The following is a 19,475-nucleotide window of genomic DNA, read 5'->3' as shown; positions in this document are numbered from 1 at the left end:
TAATCTAGTAAGCTATATGACTGCTATACAGCTATACCATAGTTTTTTGCATTAGGATTCATTACTGACTCTTTAACCTAGGGTTTAGGGGTTCTTTAGAAAAGAAAAAAAAACTCTTAATCTTAGGACAGAAGTTTTGGGACGCCTGCTCATTCACTATTTCTTCCCAAATTAAGGATATTAAAAAGTTCTCCTGCTTTTGTTGGAGTAGGAAGGCTTTCTACTAGATTTTGGAGGAGCATTGCTGTGAGATTTTGATTGCACGCAGCAACAAGAGCATTAGTCACACCCCCACCCCCCACCCGAAACTCCCCAGTTCATCTCAAAAATACTGGATGAAGCATCACCATCCATCATTCCAGAGAACACAGTTCTTCCACTGCTCCACAGCTCCTTAATGCTGGGGGGCTTTATTATATCCCTCTAGCCCACGCCTGGAATTAGGCAGCATGTTGCCAATGGAATCTTCTATGTTTATCTGCTTCAGAGAGTCCTATTCTATTGGCAGTACTTCTGGACTGGGACTAGATAGGCTGTGTGCACCCAACAAAGAAAGTCCACCTTCAACCAGACTCCGGCAATTTCACGCTCACACACATCCATTCGCCGGCACCATTTTGGCCAGGCGCATATCATTTTTTGACGGCTTGGTGATTGAGTTTGGAGCAGATGACATTTCTCATTTGAGGTAAATGAGGAAGACATGACTGTTAAACTAGACCACTCTCATTACCTCACATCTGCAAACAGTGGGAGCAATTTAGCGGCACCACCCAACACTAAAACACTGTTATTGCGGGTGGAAATAAGCACAGGGACCCAAACGATTCTGTTAATTATTTCTGCATCTCGCCACCTCGGCTCGCCACGCTGTTCCACAAAGCCCCCCTGCCCGGACCTCATTTCAATATTCTGCAGATTGCCGCGCCGGTTGGCGAGCGCGAGGAAAGTGGGCGCGAGGACAGGGGCAGTGTGTTCATCTGAGCCGAAGGGCCAGCGATGATGGCAAATCAAAGGCGCTCGACACACTCATCAGAAGAGCCGCATGCAGTAATTACCAGCTGATCAGGCCTCCTATTTCATTCTCATTACTAATAACCGTGGACAGCAAGTTGTGGATTCTTTGGGGGATTTTGCTCTGGAAAATATTCATATAACCATTCCTGCAGCCTTTAAGAGTCGCAAAATAAAGGATTACATCTGCATCGACATTCATTAGGGTTCTAATGCTTGTGCAAAGTGTGTGTACGTTTCCCCTTAATAGGGAATCCCTGAGGGCTGAGCGGGCCTTGGGCTCAACAGGCTGATGAAACAGTATAGCAGCAGTAATGCAATGTAAACACACGGCCTTCTGCGGTACTCTGCACCCCAAACACGGGCTCTGACACCGCACTAATGGAGCTAGTAGGACGCTCCTGCTCTATCGACTCGCACAAATCTTTCCATAATGAGATCTTTGCATAATGAGATGAAACTATTAGCATAAACCAATTCCCCCTAAGTGGAGGACAAAGGAAGAGGGATAGCGCATTAGCCGGCTAACAACTGACTTCCTAATTGTACAAGTGAAAAGATAGTGGGATTAAGCGTGTGTTTATTCTGACGCTCCATTAACACTTTCACCCCCGAGGGTTAAACCCCAACGAGCCGAACCTTTCACATGCACCGCGCACATCCATCCCAGCAAGCAGGCCCAGCGCTCCAGCAGGCCATTCAGCGGCTATAGCTTAGCTTCGGCTGCAAATTACAGACCGCCACATGCATCTGAATGAGGGGAAGGGTATTGGCTGAATGGGTTGGTTTCTAAAACACCTCCAAACAATGTTTCTCTAGGCTGGAAAACACATGCATAATCCATAGACCCCCCATTGGCTTTGATTAACACTGGTTAGGTAAAAAAGTGATAGTTAACAAAATGTATATTCAGTTTATTGAGGATCCATTTAAGGGAAACTGTCAGTGAAACTAAAACGAATAGCTCACAGCTGCTCCAATAAAGCACAGGCCTGAAAGGAAAGGCCTGATTTGACCAGATTTGATATGAAGCTGATTGTGGAGAGCTTGTTAAACAGTGAAAGTATGGGTTCTGTATTCAAACAGAATGCAAAACCCAATCGTGTGCTAAAGTTTTAGCACCCCTGCTTAAATGGCATGTGCTGGTGAGGATAGAAACGATAAATAAGTGAACAAATCCTCTATAGAGACACAATTCTGAACATTGGGAATATAAGAAAACATGGAATATGGCATGCACACAGAGTATGGCATGGGATATGTGTTTGAATATGATTTTTTCTTATTGATAGTATACTACTTAATATAATGTTAATGTAATATAATGATATTAAATTTGGTGGCATAATTTATTTTCCTGTGCTGAAGCTGTGCTGCCAATGGATAAGACATTAGCGCACTGAATGGCCAGACAGGCCAGACAGGCCAGATTTGGCCAGACAGGCGATGAAGCTGATTGCAGACAGACTGTCAGACAGTAAAAGTAGGAGTACTGTATGAATCAGAACTGTGGAGTCAAGAACCCAAACATATGCTTATGTTCAAGCACCCCTGCTCACATGACTTGTAAACAAGTAAACAAATCCTCTACACAACACATTGGCAAGTAATAAAACAGCATCAACGAAAACCCAGAAAATTCATTCAGAGCTGAATGTTAAGACTAAATGGAGAGGGGAAGTACGCAGCCCTTTCCTCACTGATAGACTGAGTGAGAGTGAATTTAATATCTTCTGAAAACATCAGAATTTGATCCAAACACATGAACTAAGTAAATGTGACTGCCCACCTCATACATCTGAATGAGGGGAAGGGTATTGGCTGAATGGTTCGGTTTCTTAAACACCTCCAAACAAAGTTTCTCTAGGCTGGAAAACACATGCATAATCCTCAGACCCCCCCCCTGGCTTTGATTAACTCTGATTAAACAGTGAAGGAAAAAGACCGGAGCACTAGCGCTCACTCGTGACTCCCTTCTGACATGGAAATAAATGGGAACTGTCAGAGTTGTAGTCAGTAAACTAATAGACTAAAGCTGCTCCAATAACCACAGAAGCCGCACTGCTTCTACAGAACGCAGGTTACTACTGAAACAACCTCAAAATAGAGTCCAGCCTTGACTGATAGACTGACAATGAAGCCGATCGGCGATTCCGATGCATGCGTACGGTGGAAGCGCGTGTGCGATCGCTATCTCTCCTCAAGCCGGGGTTATTCCCCGGCCTGCCCTGAAGTCAGGGAGCGCAGAGCTGGATCCAATTACAGCTGAGAAAGCCCAGAGCCAGTCTGCAGCTGAAGGCCCATCAGTAAGCCTGAGCATTAATAACCCAGTCCTGTTCTGGGCATTGTAATGGGCTGCCTGCAACACACTGTAATCCTCCAGTGAAGGAAAAGGTGGAGGGGGAGAGGAAGGACAGCGAGAGAGAGAGAAAGAGAAAGAGAGAGAGAGAGAGAGAGAGAGAGAGAGAGAGAAAGAGAAAGAGAGAGAGAGAGAGAGAGAGAGAGAGAGCAAAACAAATGACAGAAAAGCAGAAAGGAAGGGAGGGATTCAGCATCAGATGCCTGTTACGCTCAATTTCGGTTGTCGCCTAACCTCAGAGCTCGCGCAAGAAAAAAGCAAGGTCAAAAGGTCAACTTGTGCAAGCGCCGTCCCGCTGAGTGACGGACAGTTTAGCGCCGGTTTGGGACCGCCGCTCTGAGAGGTCAGCAAAAAGTTTTGGCAGCCGCCGCATGTGGAAAACAATGAGCCCCCTCTGCATATTTATTTGTCATCCCTTTGTTTTTATAGCGCACAGAATAAATGGCTGGAATGACACGGCGCAAGCCTGCACATTGTCAACACAGGTAATAAGTCACTATCCGCCCTCCATTCCCACAATCAACCCCCTTTCTGCAAATCAGACGAGCACACGGGCCTCCATTTGCGCTCCACATTACATACAGTATATATATATATTTATGTTTATATATTATATATTACTCAGACAAGCACATGAAGGCCTTTTCAGCAGTCTCCTCAGTATGCGTCATTTTCCGCGCCCACACCCACAAATCCTTGTTCAACTTTTCCCCCCTCCGGCCTTATCTTTGCTGGCTCGTCCCAGGTGAGCCTCTCTGAGCGCTCCATCGCGAGAGTCGTATCATTTTAGAGGTTGATTTGTTCTTTGCTGCTACTTCCGAACACACCCTTCTCCCGCAAATCATTGTGCAAAGCAGCGTGCATCAGCCATCCACCTGCTGATCAATCAAACATTGAATATCTACTTCATAAACAGAAAAGTAATAAAACAACAAAGTGTGCATTAACATCAATCAAAATAAATTAATTAATTAATTAAAATGATCCATGAGAACAAATGCAGTACCGTCAGACACAAGTTCCAATCTTATACCAGTGCTTTTGTTCATTGTTAAGACAGCTGGACTTATAAGAGCTAAGAGAGAGGTCAGTAAACTAGACGTTATGGGCCGGAGTTGTCCCCCGGGTCATGCTACCAATCCCGGGTCATTCTACCAGCCATCAGCAGCCAGAGTCAGAGAGAGCACAATTGTCCTCTTTCAGGGGAGGGTTGATGGCACTTCCTCCACACATCACTCCTAGTGTGATGTTGGTCATCATGGGCATCTGTTAGTTGTCTGAGCTTTCCTCAGAGTGCACTGGCTACCTAGCAATGTTTGAAAAGAGGCGGTGGTTGACTTCTCATGTGAGGGGTGCACATGTGAGCAATGCCCCCAACACCCTCCTAGTGATATGGGGGAGTTCACATGATTGGGTAATTAGCCTTCCCAATTGGGTAGAAATTGGGGTAAAAATGGCAAAAAAAAAAAGAAATAAACACTTCAGGAGGTGATCTGAGACATATTTGAGCCATGTTATAGCTTTGTAAACGCATCCATCTCTCCAAGATGATTTTGACAACCAAAACCCCTCCCAGTACAACCTAAACATCAGTAATAATAGCTACGCGATGGGCGAATCTGCATATTCCATTGCACAGCTATCAGGTTTCAGAGTCTGACCTGCCGGAGACCCTCTTAAGCCACCCACCCTCTAACCTAACCAGTGTAAATGCATGTGGCTCAAGATACAATCCAGATACTAGTCATATGAAGTGACCAGGTGTAAACGGGGTGATGGATTATGGCTAATCTTGGACTAAACGGCAATATCAACACCTGGATCCACCTGGATCTACCTTGACGTTCATGGCTGAGGTGCAACTGAGCAAGGTATTTTTCAAATATGTAGAAATGAGACTAAATCCATCTGGATTAAATAAATAAATATAAATAAATAAATAAATGTAATAGTAAATAAATACATTTAATAATAAACAAATATAACAACATTCAGATAAAATGCTGGTATTTTGGGGGGGGGGGGCAGTTGTAGCCTAAAGGTTAAAGAAGTGGGTTTGAGATCAGAACATCACTGGTTTAATCCCCTAAACCAGCAGAATGGGATGCATTCACAGCTGAGGTGTGATTAAGTATGGAAGAAAAAAAAAAACATTAGGACTAAATCCACCTGGATTAGCATAGAAAAGTACAAAGAAAAATAACATGTATGTATGTAGGTTATAAATGCTGTAAAATTAATAAAATACAGATCAAATATATACAAATAGAATATTACTAAAAAATAAATACAGATAAAAAATGTTGAGAATAGAAAATGTAAGAGAAATGGACTTGAGATCAGATCATCGCTGGTTCAATCCCATTAAATAAATAATAATAATAAACAAAAAAATGGGACTAAATCCTGTATTTGTATTACAAATAAAAATAATCTGTAGGTTATAAATGCAGCAGAAATTATGAATTATAAATAAAATGTCAATTTAAAAAATCTAATGTAGAGAATAGAGAATATAAGGGAAGTGAATTTGATGATGATCAGATCATCACTGGTCCAATCCCCTAGACCAGCAAAAAGTGGCCGTGGGAGATATTCACGAGAAGCGAGGAATTGTTTTTAATGTTATAACTGGAATTGTCAGAATTGCACAAAAATATAACAATTATTTCTGTTAAGTTATGAATCCAGAACAATTAATAAAATTACGTCGGAGACAGTCATGGCCTAAAGGTTAGAGAGGGCGGACCAGCAGGTTGTTGGTTTGATTCTCTAGACAGGCACGAACATTCACAGCTGAGGTGCCTTTGAGTGAGGCACCTAACCCCAAGGTGCTGAAGTGGCTGCCCACTGCTCGGGGTTTGTGTGCTCACTGTCCCTAATCTTGAATACCATCAGGATCAAATGATCAATACTAGACATCTTAAATGGAAAGATGTCGACTTTTCCTTCTCTAAAATCTGGAACCAGCGCGCCAGCAGGGTCTACTTTTTAGGCCTGCATCAATCAGTATCAGTGTTTTTTACCATTAGCACTGGAGTGTAAAAGTCTAAATGGAGGCTTCATGCTTGCACAGCTGACATGAGGTCATTTCTCACCTCCCCAGCCTTAGCGCTGCGCTCTCATTTTCCCTGCCTTGGCAAGAGCCGACGCAGCCACACAGAACGTGAACGCACCGAATTGGATACACAAAGCCATAAAAGTGCCCGCTGAGAGCGTAAAAGTACACTCGCAAACACGGTGCGGACCTACTCCGTCTACTGCAGCGGGCTTTTGAGCAAACGTGATTAAAACATGGCTCAGGCTTGCTGAGTCCATCTGAACCGCGGCCTCCGAGTACTCGTAAAGTGCAGGCTCGAGCGCTGCCTGGGTTAGGAAAACACTGAGGTCATCTGCACACGCTTGCCCAGCAAACCACTCACATAGCACTGACCTTAGGCCTCGAGCTACCACCATGCTGGTTATTATAGGCATTTGCATCATAAATCTGATATCAGAACACAGCACCAGTTCTGCAGTTAGCTGATGTGGAAGGGTAGATTAAAATAGCTGAATGCATTCATTAGAAGAGGTGTCCACAAACTTTTGGACAAATAATGAACTGTACATTATGTGTCCAAATGTTTGTGGACGCCCCTACTAATGAATGCATTCAGTTACTTTGAAGCTGCACCCATTGCTGACACAGATGTGCAAATGCACACACACAGCTTGTCTAGTCCCTGTCGAGAATGAAGTACTGCCAAAAGAATAGGACTCTCTGGAGCAGATCAACCTATGAACCCATTGGCACCATGCTGTCTAATGCCAGTTGTGGGCTAGTAGAGGGGTATAAAGCCCCCCAGCATTGAGGAGCTGTGGAGCAGTGGAAGAACTGTGTTCTCTGGAATGATGGTGGTGGAGCTCCATCCAGTACTTTTAGGATGAGTTTTGGGGTTGGGGATACGGTAGGTTGGTTATCATTAGATATCCTGACCTCACTGACCTCTTGTTGCTGAATGCAGTCAAACCCTCACAGCAATGCTCCTCCAAAATCTATCAGAAAGCCTTCTTCTCTGGACAGTAGAGACAAATACCAACAAAAGCAGGATCAGCTCTTTTTAATAGCCTTGATTTCAGAAAAACGATGAATGAGCAGGTGTCCAAATACTTTATCATTTATTTGACCCCACTCTTGGATACTTGGGGCAATAAGGCATTATGAACAGCATGACATGTGAGGAGTTTTTACATTAAGCAAAGTTTAGACCATTAAAAAGGTTCTCCACACTCTGATCTTCTATGGTTCTCTAAGAACCTTTTGCAGCATCTTTATCTTGAAGAGTGTATGGTACTGTCTATTGCAGCTGGTTCACTGATAGAACTGGACGAATAAGACGACTGCCATCCAATCAGATGCTTGTTACCATAAACTGGCTGTTGTTTACAAGATCTCCATTATTGATCAGTTGACTCTATGGCCTACAGTTTGAGGACACCTACTCCTCCAACATTTCTTCTGAAGTCAAGGGTATTCATTGGGAGTTTGCCTCCTTTTGGTGCAGTAACAGCCTCTACTCACATGGGGAGGCTTTACACTGGTGGTACATTGCTGTGAGAAGGATTTAATTGCATTCAGCCCCACAAGAGCATGTTTGGGATGATTCACAATGGTATCGGATGGAGTGCAATCCCTGAACTCACTGCTCCACAGCCTCCACAGGGCTTTATACCCCTTTAGCCCATGGTACAGAGCATATAAACTATAGAAAGAATGTCCACATACTTTTAGACATAGAACCCATTTGCCGAGGAGAGATTAAGCCTAGTCCTGGACTACATGGCTTTTTAAATGTTCAGTTCAATATATTCATAAGAAAATGTAACCCCTGATTGGGAAGCTAGTAGGCATTGGTGTTTAAGAAGTACTGACCACACTCACATTTGGCACAAAACTACACATTAAAACAAATTATTTAAGGCTATATATATAAGGCTCTTATCATAGTTATTTACAGTGGTAGGCATGTGCTGTGTGAGTTCAGCCAGAGTACTTTAATTGGTGCATTCCTGTCTGTAAGGGCCAGGGGACGAGGGGATTCCACAAAGCAGGATTTCTCGGTTTAGCCAGTTATCTGAGGCCTAAAGTCAAGTCTGTCCAGTAGGAAAGCAACTGCAGCACATCCCTACTGTGCAAAGATTAATTTCGGGCTCATGTTATCAGAACTGAGAAATCCTGCTTTGTGAAATACCCACCTCGTCTCCTGTGTCTGAGATGGTGTTAAGACTTAAAATAACCAGATATTGAGGCTTCAGACACTGGAGTTCTGCGACTAGCCCACAGTCACGGTTTCTTCTGTAGACTCGGACTTTGACTTTTGAAGCAGTTCGTGAAAGCAATGCTCTTGTCTCAGCTAAACTCTCAGGCGGGTTCTTGGCAGGCGTATGGAGGTTTGGATTTGCCGGTCTGACCAGCATATAAGAAGTTCTCTCAGACATTTTTGATCTTCCAGGCCTCATCTGGCCTAATCAGACCTCCAGTGTTACCCTGAACTAGCTTTTCTGAATATAGCCTCCCCCTGCTGAAGGGACATGAATTACTTTAGTTATTACTAGTTTTAAGATCATTAGACAGTTGCTTAAAATAACCATGTTTATTGAGTGTTAGTGGAAGGTTTGAATAGTCAGAACATTTTTACAAAGCATGTAAATTCAATTCAGCTCTTAATTACTTCCTAATTACCTGGTCAAAAACAAAAAGAAGCCTTATAAAACATTTCCAACATAAGTTATTTCTTCCCCATTTATCACTTCATAACAAATAAATAATTAATATTTATTTATATATACATATATCTATATATACACATATATATACATACACATACATACATATATACACACACACACACACACACAGTCTATCTATCCATCTATCTATCTATCTATCTATCTATAACCTATATCCTTATCTCTAATATTTGTAATTATATATCTATTATATATTCCTTTTGGGCTGCAACTGGACATGGCCAGTCAAAGTAGAGGACACTTTGTTTGACTGCAACTGATTGCATAAAAGATAAATCTCTTCACATATGTGAATCCAACCAACCAACCAAGAACAGAAACACCAATCCAAGCCTTGAACGACCATACCATAACTTTATTGTAGATACATTTAGCTACAATTATTCAAAAAAGGAAACAAACAAAAAAAAAAACAATAAAAGGGAAAATAAAGAAAGACTTATTAAAGGTATTTGTGATCCATAAGGTGCAGATCGTAAACCACTGCAGCACTTTTACAGTATGAATGAGATTTTTTTTTCATGTCCCTTAAAACATCGCCGCAGTCTGTGACGGCCCATAATTCCCCCCATTTGTTTTTTTTTTTTGTTTTTTTTGTTAAAACACCACACGCTCCATTCCACGCTGTTGGTGCTCTGTCTGTCTCGCTCGCTCAGCCGACCAACACAATCCTCAGAAAACTCCATTGCAAAAAGAGTTCATGTCACATTCCACACTCACGTCTTTTGGCCACCTTGCTGCTGATATGAGTGCATTTGAGTTTTAGATTAGGTCAGTAACCCAAATTAAACTGAAAAGAAAAAACACACAAAAAGCCAAAACACATTACATTACAACACTGAATGCAGGAAACTGCTTGCTCAAGCCCTTCTTTATGAATTTGGGGCTGCAAAATTATATATATATAAAAACAGAAACATAACCAGCCAATAAAAAAAAAAGAAAATAAGGTTGGGGGGGGGGGGGGTTCAAGGGAAGGAGGGGTGGGGAGGGTTCTTCACTGACATGCACTATTTAATCTGGAACTACTATGGTATGTCAAATATAATCTAACTAGTGGTGGAACAAGGTCACCCAAACATAATGCGAGACATGCCTGTCGAAAGGACTTGGTAGTTTTGCAGGTTACATTACAATATTGAAAAAATTACATTAAGGCAGGACATGAATGTACACACAGGACATACATTTAGCCCCAGATTGTAGAGATCAAACTACTACTTTTCTACAGTGTATTTCTCAGATGATATCCTGCAGGCACGTTGTATCTTTCTGATCACTTTTTCTTTTCTTTTATACAATTGTAAAATACCAGCAGTGGAACAGCAGCAAGGCCAAAACCACAAAGTTATTTTCTTTTAAACGTAACGGCATCATATATATACACATTTTATTTTCTTTCTTTCTGACATGAGGTAAAGTATGGCGCCCAAGTGCAATGCTCAATTGTGCTACATGTACAAAAACAAACAAAAAAAATAATAATAAGCAAAGAAAATGAATGAAGAAATTCTCGGCCAGTAAGAGAAAGACAGTCTGCAGCATACATACTGTATGATGGGGGACTACACTGAAACTCCCAACGATGATAAACGTGCCCCCCCATGTCATAATTACACACAAACAATTAGGTCATTATAACAGCCACAGGAGAAGCTCCGGCTTGATTTTTTTCAACGATCAGCTGCGATTTCATCTGTTCGGTCCCAGAACAAAGACAAGACAACAAGAGTGGCACCATATGAGCAAGTTTGCATTCTCTGAACGTCAACGGAGTTACCAGAGATTCACTACGAGTCAAAATGAATGAATAACCTGTGAAAGTGTGTGTGCTATTGAACCAGTGGGGGCTATAGGCAAAAGGCTATAAGAGGAGCTGAAGGTGAGAATGCTGCGCTGATCTGAGCACTGAGGGTTTAAAAACGTCGTAATAGAAATCTAGCAGGACTGAAGCACCTCCTTCCTGATGATCCAAGCCTTTTCACAGACCTCCATCGATGTGTGGTAATATGGAAACCCATTTAGATCCGTACAAGACAAGAACATAGGAATGAAATAAAGGCGAGGGTGGGTGGGCAAGGAGGGATAAGGGGGGGGTGGTACAGGGTCACTCAACTCTTGCTCAATTAAAAGATTGCACTCAAACAGCTGAGGAACCTTTACGGATCAGGCCAGGCCAAGCCAGACAGTGACCCAGCTCTCGGTTTACCCTAGCAAATTACAAGGTACTGAAAAGGAGCCCGGTCAAGAAACACACTGATGATAAATACATGGCACCACCTCTCAACATAGAGACGCCATCAAGCAACATCTTGATTCGCTACAGCTAGAAGAAGTTCAGATACTGTTACGCTAAAAAGACAAAGGCACCATTTATGGGCAAATTGTACTTTTAAAAAAGGTGTGAATTCAGCTGAGTGGGAATGGATTCTAGTGCAAACTGTAGTGTGTATACAAGTGTCCCCGTCTAAGGTGCAGAGAAGAGTTCCGAGAGCCAAAAACACTGAGCGTGACGACCACATCCGCAAAATTACAAGCACACCTACAGTATATATAGATATATAGATAAATAGCTCGATCAAACTGCTCTAATCTGGACTGTCTAAACTAAATCACATGGGAGGTTGTGGTTTTTGTTTTTGAGGTAGCAGCACCTGGGAGACTGAACTTCAGACTTTCTGAAACGCCCATGCTGACAAACAGCAGGGCTCAGATAAAGGAGGTACGAACAGGAATAACGGCGGCTCTCTTCGCTCAGTCAGGTAGTTGAGACATGTCGTGAACAGGACATGACATGAAAGAAGAAAGCTAAAATTCGCTAACACTTTAGTGAGGGGCAGCTTTCAAGAGGCTACAGGATGCCTACAAGAACCTGGATACACCTACATTGGCACTGGCTCATTTAAAAAAAAGATGCCATTCGTCCATTGGTGGTGTTGTTTAACCTCAGCAACTGACACTTGTTGGAATAAGCCTTTATACAGGTCTATAGAGGTGTTTGCCAGTTGTCACAGAGGCCAAACAAACACTGGCTTATTCCAAAATGGTGCCATTTGTCCATTTTAAAATGTTTTCACCAAATGCTTATAGAAGTTTGTCAGTTCTCATTAAGGTTTATTTGGAAGTCTTGTTTAAGCATGGGCAGCATTCATGAGACTACATAACCCCTACATACGCCAAGAATAAACCTATAATAAAAACATGTAGAAATGCTTATTCTAATTCATAGCCTTCCAATAAGACTTAGCTGTTATAAAGGGCTTATGTAGGCTTCATGAGGCTACACACCCACATAAGCCTGAAATAAACCTACATTGGCTCATTCCAATTAACACCACCAGTTAAACGGTTAAGACAAGCGACACCTGTTGAAATAAACCTTTATCAATGTTTATACAGGTTTGTGTCAGTTGTCAAAGGCTTAGGGCTTAGGTAGGGGTCATGTAGGCTTGTTCAAGCAAGGTGTTACATACATAACCCCAACATAAGCCTTACAGATACCTACATTAATATCTGCTATTTATTTTCATAAGCATTAGTTGTCATAAAGCCTGCATTTGTCCATTTCTTATACCGGGTCATCAAAGCAACAGTTACAGTGTCTGACACTTAATTGGAAAAGTCTATCAATTAATACATAGGTTTGTCAGTTGTAAAAGAGGCTAATGTAGGGGTCGCATGGTCATCTTCAAGCCAGAGCAGCATTTAAGAGGCTACATAACACCTACATTAACCCTGGCTCCTCCCAAAAAGGCTGCATTTGTTTAGGTTTATCAGCTCAGCTCAAACTGCTATGACAGCTGAAATGTCTTAGAACATGCCTTTATAAACGTCTACAGGTCAATGTCAGTTGTCATAAAGGCTAATGTAGGTGTCATGCAGCCTTCTAAAGCAAGGGCAGCATTCAAGAGGCCGCATAACACCTACATAAGCCTGAAACAACCCTACATCAACACTGGCTCACAATAATAAGCACCAGTTGTCATTAAGGATGATTATTATTGTTTCACCTCAGCAACTGTTATGACCACTGACCCTTGCTGGAATACGCCTTAATAAATGTGCATACAGGTTTCTTCCAGTTGTCATAAAGCCTAACGTAGAGGTCAGGAGCCTTCTATAAGCAAGAGCAGCATTCAAACACCTACATAACACCTACATTAACTCTGGCTCCTCCCAAAAAGGCTGCATGTGTCCTTTCTTAATGTTTTCATCAGCTCAGCAACTGCTTTGACAGCTGAAATGTCTTGGAACATGTATTTATAAATGTCCATAGGCCTATGTTAGTTGTCATAAAGGCTAATTTAGGGGTCTCCTATAAGCAAGAGCAGCATTCAAAAGGCAGCATAACACCTACATAAGCCTGGAACAAACCTACATCAACACCGGCTCATTCGAAAAAGCATCAGTTGTCATTAAGGCTGCATTTGTCAATATATGTTTATGTCAGTTGTCATAAAATCTTATACAGGGCGCCTGAGGCACCTCAAACACTGCCCTTCAGTAAAGCGTTACCCTAAATTTTAAACGACCACTATAGTCTATTTTAAAATGCCATGACTGTGATTTATACAATGCACACACACACTGACATTGTCCTACAGGTGGTGTGCTGGCAGCCTAGTAAGACTTCATGAGACCTATAAAGAGGGGTAAAGCATGGCTTATGCATATTAAGAAAGCTGTGCAGAAGAGTGCAATCTGTTGATTTCCACAAGTGTTAAGCAACCCTTTTGATCAGATGCACAATTAGTTTGATTTGAGCTTAAACAAACCAGAAACAAAATAATAAAAGAGGTTTCTTAAAGAGGCACTGAGCTCAAGCTTATGTGCAGAGAATGTCTCTCAGCTTTCCCCTAGAGAAATCTTCAAGCTTCAAATCAAAACAATTAAGGGAAACAATTAAGCTGACCTCTACAGCTTGACCGCTGACAAACAAAAAACAGGACAACCAACCCAACAGATTTCAAAAGGTAAAATAAAGAGGTATTATAGTTACAGTGCAAAAAGATGAGAAATTCAAGCTTAATAATAAACATAGCACCAAAAAAAAAAAAAAGGAAAACACAAAGGAAAAAAAAAAAAAATTAAGAAAATAAAAGAAAATGCATGCAATTAACTGAGGTATTCGAGTGAAGAATGCCTATTAATACGAAGACGACAAATAGGCTAGACATGAAGCTATGACATACGCATACATAAAAAATAAAAACAAACAAAAAAAAGGCTGGTTTTCACGTCTCTAAATGAGCGAATCATGGAGGATTGACTTCACAGGTGCAGCCGCGTGGCACCGCATGACTACAGACTTTGGTAAGTGAAGTGAATGAACTACGAGTCGTCTACTAAAATATCGGTCCTAAAGACGGTACGTAAAGGTGCTTTGTGTCTTACAGAAGTATCCAATATTTTATTTATGCATTTCATTTTTACAAAATCTGCAGCATATTTTCCCCAAGTGATATGTCATTGTCTATTTTTATTTATTTTGTTTGCTGTGTCATAATATCAAAACTAGACGCATCAGTCAATGGAGACATCTAATGCTCATAATGACCATCAACCAAAGGTCCTCATTCTTGGTATCAAAAGACATTATTGAAACCCAAGTTATCAGCTTGAGTCGTAATAAACATTTAATATTGTTCATTATTTTCTCCCTCTCTCTCTCTATATATATATAGCCCCTTCTGAACAGATTATCAGACAGGTAGAGATAGATTAGACGAGTATATATTTATTTATATATCAGTAGCTCTATAATACGCATTTTATAATCCATCGGTTGTTTTATGCAGCTACAGAAACATGAATCCTCGAGTGCCGTTTCAAACTTAATGACAGGAACTGGGAATGTTGAATTACTATCCACGTTGTAGGGACGAGGGAGGGCCTTTTACTCTCACTCACTCTCTCTCTCTGTCTCTCAGGTGTAGAACACTGTACACACCGTAACGATTTGGTGCTGATCAGGCGAAATGTTCACAACTGAGTTCGTAACGCAGCGGACCCTAATGAAATAAGTGCAATGACGATTAAGAATAGCATTTCAAGACCGAGGAATATGCCGCTCCTGCTCCATGGTCTCTTTCTCTATTTGCAAGCTTTTTCCACCAAAGCGTTTCAAAAACGCTTCAAAACTGGCACTAGTGCACAGACTGAGGAGTTTAGCGTTTGTTTGTTTTGTCCTTATTTAAATGTATTTCTTTAATTTTACCTATATACACATTCTAATACTACTGTTAAACATAAGCTTCTTAATGCACTACCACAAAGCAGAAAAAAAATGAGGGAAAAAAAAAAAAAAAAAAAAAAAAAAAAAGAAGAGCACACACCTGACCTTTAACACTTGCAATGCATGAATAAAGCACTCTTGTGATCAAACAGAGCTCGGAGGAAACGAAAGGTAAAGATTGTGTTTGCGCAAAAAAAAAAATAAAAAAATGAACCCATTAATTTTTCCGTTTTTTTTTTGTTTTGTTTTTTTTTTTTTTAAAGAGAATTCTGTTGGTGATAAACTTTCTCCTGGACTAAACACAGAATGAGAAGACCGCTCGTGAAAAGTCTTCAGTGTGTTGCAGACTGGTGTGGAGGGGTTTGGGACCTGCGTGAAGCTCAGTTGTTCTGGACCTGAGGTTGATTGGCTTTGAGGCTGCGCAGGGCTCGCCGGGCAGCCGCCGATTTGGCGATCCGGTAGCTGCGGCCCACGCCTTTGAACTTGCCTTTTCCCACCACCTCTACAGTCACCCGGACCTTTCCGTCGTACGTCCTCTCGGCGGGGCTGCAGGGGAAAGCGGAGAACGTCAACCAGAAGGATAAATATTTATTTATTAATAAAAAAAAGAATATTAATAGACAGAGTTACACTGCCGTCTAGCTTCACTGGTGGAGCACAATGCTAGAAGAGATGAGAGATAAGTGGTGTGCAGTTGATATGAACACAAAGATTAATCTCTAACCATCGAAAACAGATAAAGAATTGCAATGTTATGTTTTCCAATATTGTTGTGATTCTCAAACAGTACATGGATTAAAATATTTTTTTAATTTTTCCCTTTTTCTCCCAATTGGTACTGTTTGTAGCTCCCCCTAGCACTAGCAAAGGACTCCTCAGACACATGTGAAGTCAGCAACTGCCTTTTTTCAAACAGCTGCTGCTTCGGCATGGCAAGATAACCGACACACTCCGAGGAAAGCAACAGGTCCCGAGCTCCACCGCACCAACTAACAGACGCCTGTGGTGGCCAACATCGTTTAAGAGTGACGGAGAGAGAGAGCGCCATCTACCCACCCGGAGAGAGGACGGCCAATTGTGCTCTCTTAGACTCTGGTTGCTGATGGCAAAGCAGAAGGCCTTACCTGAGCCAATTTAATGAATATTTCAATAAATATTTAATGAATGATATCATTTGGTGTTGTGTTTAAACCCCAACCACTAGGTGGCAGTGTTGTACTCTTAGTTTTTAAAGCCTACCGTTCTGATTGGACGGAAATTTATATTTTCTTTTACTGCAATTTTATCTTTTTTTTATACTGTCAGTTTTCTTTAAAAAAAAAAAATAATAAAAATTGTAAAAAATTCTAGTATTTCAATGTACCGAACCGCAAGCCTAGTATTGTGATGTGGTTGGTGTGGCACAACAGATAACACCACTACTACCTGCCAGTGAGCTACCACACCACGTGGGAGACTGGGGCTCGATTCCCAGTCTGGGTGACTATGCTGTGCTACACCAATAAGAGTCCTAGGGCAAGACTCCCAACACTAGGTTGGCCCTCCTCTATAATACGAGTAACCTTGTAAGTCGCTCTGGATAAGAGTCTGCTAAATGTCATAAATGCAAATGTAAATGTGATGCGCATTGTATCAGCAGGTTTATGCCAATACACTTAACCTGCGGTGCTAATGTTATGGCTGAAGGGTGTATAAAGAGCTACGCCCGGAGAAGATCTCGTACCTGAACTTTGCAGTCTCAGGCTCCATCTCCAGCAGTTCACGCACAGGCGAGCGGGGGACATTGGCCGAGAATTTCTCTGAAAATAAACCCAAACAAAAGCCGAACATTTTCAATACAGCCTTTCATCACACGCAAATATCAGGACATTTCAAACATAACCGCGTTTAAAGGTCCTCACCGCATGAACTGACGAACAATCAAAATATAGCAAATACAGAACTGATTCACAGACTGTACAGCTCGCGTCCTCACCTATCAGTGGCCTCATCATTGGATAATACACTTGCCAAACGGTCTCGAGTGACATCTTGCTATCCATGTAAATTGCCCCAGCTAGTGATTCAAAGATGTCCCCCATTGCTTTGGGGACCTCAATATCCTCCTCCTTCTCCTCGTCTTCCTCGGATCGGCGCAGCTGAAAGGGAGGAAAAGTGATTGCAGGGTGGGTTTTTTTGCCCCCTCTTTTATGCCAGAGTTCTCTCACAGGAGCAGGAACTGCATCTAACCATATGGCAGACTCCTCTTAAATTAATTGCGGACAACAAATAGATGAAAACGTTATACGCAGGGAAACCAACTCAAATTGTTATTTAAAAAGTACGGCCTCAAAGTATGGCCTTGTTTTACTGCTTCTACAGTTTCCCAATAAACAAGCACTCAGGTTCAAAACTGGTCATATATCGCAGGCCAAAACATGATCTGTCCTCAATTATTTTTAACATCGGATTTAACAAAAGCCCCGTCTGTTGTGCTCCGGCATATACCAGGGACAATGCTACCCAGCTATGTAATTAAGGGGAACATTACTTATTTTAATGAATTTGCCTTTCCTCATACAGTATCCAATGTTGTCCCTGAGGCACAGAATGCTTTCCAGTGAAACAGGACTAGGTTCAGCGCCAAGATAACCATTTCAGCATAAATTCAATCCAACTGTATTTTCCGACAATCTTGAAGCAAAAAAAAAAAAAAAAAAAAAAAAAAAAGAAAAAGAAAAAAAAGCAAATACAAATACAGAACAGATCCATAACGACTGCCTATGTTGGCAAGATATTACCGAGCGCCCTTAATACATTTAATATATCTGTATTATGTGAATGTGTATGAGTATGTGTGTGTGGGGGGGGTAACTAAACACTCACCTCCGAGTCCATTCCTTGCATTTCGTTCTTCTCCAGCTGAAACTGTACGAAATCGTCAATCACGTGGAACAGCTCAGGTGAGACAGCTTTGAAGTACTTATGGTAGTCGTACTTGACAGCCAGGGAAGCAAATATGGTGTTGTTGACGAGTGCAGAGCGCAGGTCGGTCAGCACGCCGGGGGAGTGCTGCCGCGGGTCTTCATAAAGGTGCTTTGTTATGAGGTAGTCTAAAATTGCATCTCCAAGAAACTCCAACCGCTGGTAGCAATCTGATCAGGGGAACATGTAGGAGAAGATCAGTAAACTTCTGAAGGGGTTAATGCAGCAGAATTCAGTGGATGTTCATTAAGATCTGCTCCAGTCTCAAGTAAGCTCTCAATTATTAGTTTTCTTTAATTTAGCATTAAATCTAAACTTATTATACAGATACTGTTGTTTCGGGTTGGCTATAACGGCATCTTAGCCATTCCCACACTGCTACTGCACTATAGAGGTTTGGTGGTGGAGCTGCAGGTGGAGAACCTCTCTCCAGAACTGTCAGGCTGTGCAATGCTGCGTAACCCATAGTGTCATACTAGTGTAAAATCCTGTAGTGTTACTCTACTGCCTCTACAGTCCACATGCCTGCAGATCAAGCTTCTGCATCCCTCAACTTGTCAACAAATGCATGTGTATGGAAGTCCACGAGGTGGGGCTCACAGCACACAAGTTGTATTTACGGGAGTGTTGTACAAGCCAATTACACTCTTCAACTGGAGGGGGAGCCCAAGAGCAACACACCAGTTCTTGCAATGGTGCTTCAAACCGAAGCCTAAAATATTTCTCCATCTGGCCTTCAGATTTTTCTCAGGTCAATTTCCTATTCCTAGACTACACACTATTTTAAATGGAGGCTTTTAACAGAAAGGAAACTAATTACATTACATTTCTTAATTACATTAATCGTTCCCTTAACCTCTAGCAGGTACAAAATCCAGGACTGGAAACTGGATTCGAAGCCCATATTTGAAGACCTGCTACAGTCCATGACTAGGCTTAATCCTTATCTGGGAAAAGGCCCCTCAATGTTTTTGTTAAAGACTCAAGGGTTAAGAGTATACATCTGTGTAGAGCACTTTGGTGAAGCTGCAGTTGTTTTAATCCTGCTGTGGAAGCAAATATCACTTACTACAGACCATCTCCAGCTCTGGGTAAACGTTGGTTTAACCGTGA

At 41.7% G+C, this 19,475-nt stretch overlaps 1 protein-coding gene across 2 annotated transcripts in view; it reads right to left on the bottom strand.

The window, feature by feature from the left end:
• Positions 1-15,525: 15,525 nt before the first annotated feature.
• The window catches only part of dicer1 (dicer 1, ribonuclease type III), a 34,780-nt gene continuing 30,830 nt past the window's right edge, over positions 15,526-19,475 (bottom strand). For both annotated transcript variants that reach the window (XM_072690249.1, XM_072690248.1), the window contains 4 exons: positions 18,264-18,532; positions 17,374-17,536; positions 17,122-17,197; positions 15,526-15,944 (listed from right to left, as the gene is read on the bottom strand). In XM_072690249.1, coding sequence (XP_072546350.1) covers positions 15,779-15,944; positions 17,122-17,197; positions 17,374-17,536; positions 18,264-18,532 — 674 coding nt within the window. In that variant the 3' untranslated portion in view covers positions 15,526-15,778. The remainder of the gene's footprint in view (positions 15,945-17,121; positions 17,198-17,373; positions 17,537-18,263; positions 18,533-19,475) is intronic.

This window comes from Salminus brasiliensis, chromosome 10, assembly GCF_030463535.1.
Source record: "Salminus brasiliensis chromosome 10, fSalBra1.hap2, whole genome shotgun sequence".
Lineage (NCBI taxonomy): Eukaryota > Metazoa > Chordata > Actinopteri > Characiformes > Bryconidae > Salminus > Salminus brasiliensis.
Note: the sequence above shows the minus strand (reverse complement) of the source record. Positions and strands in the feature narration are given on the sequence as shown.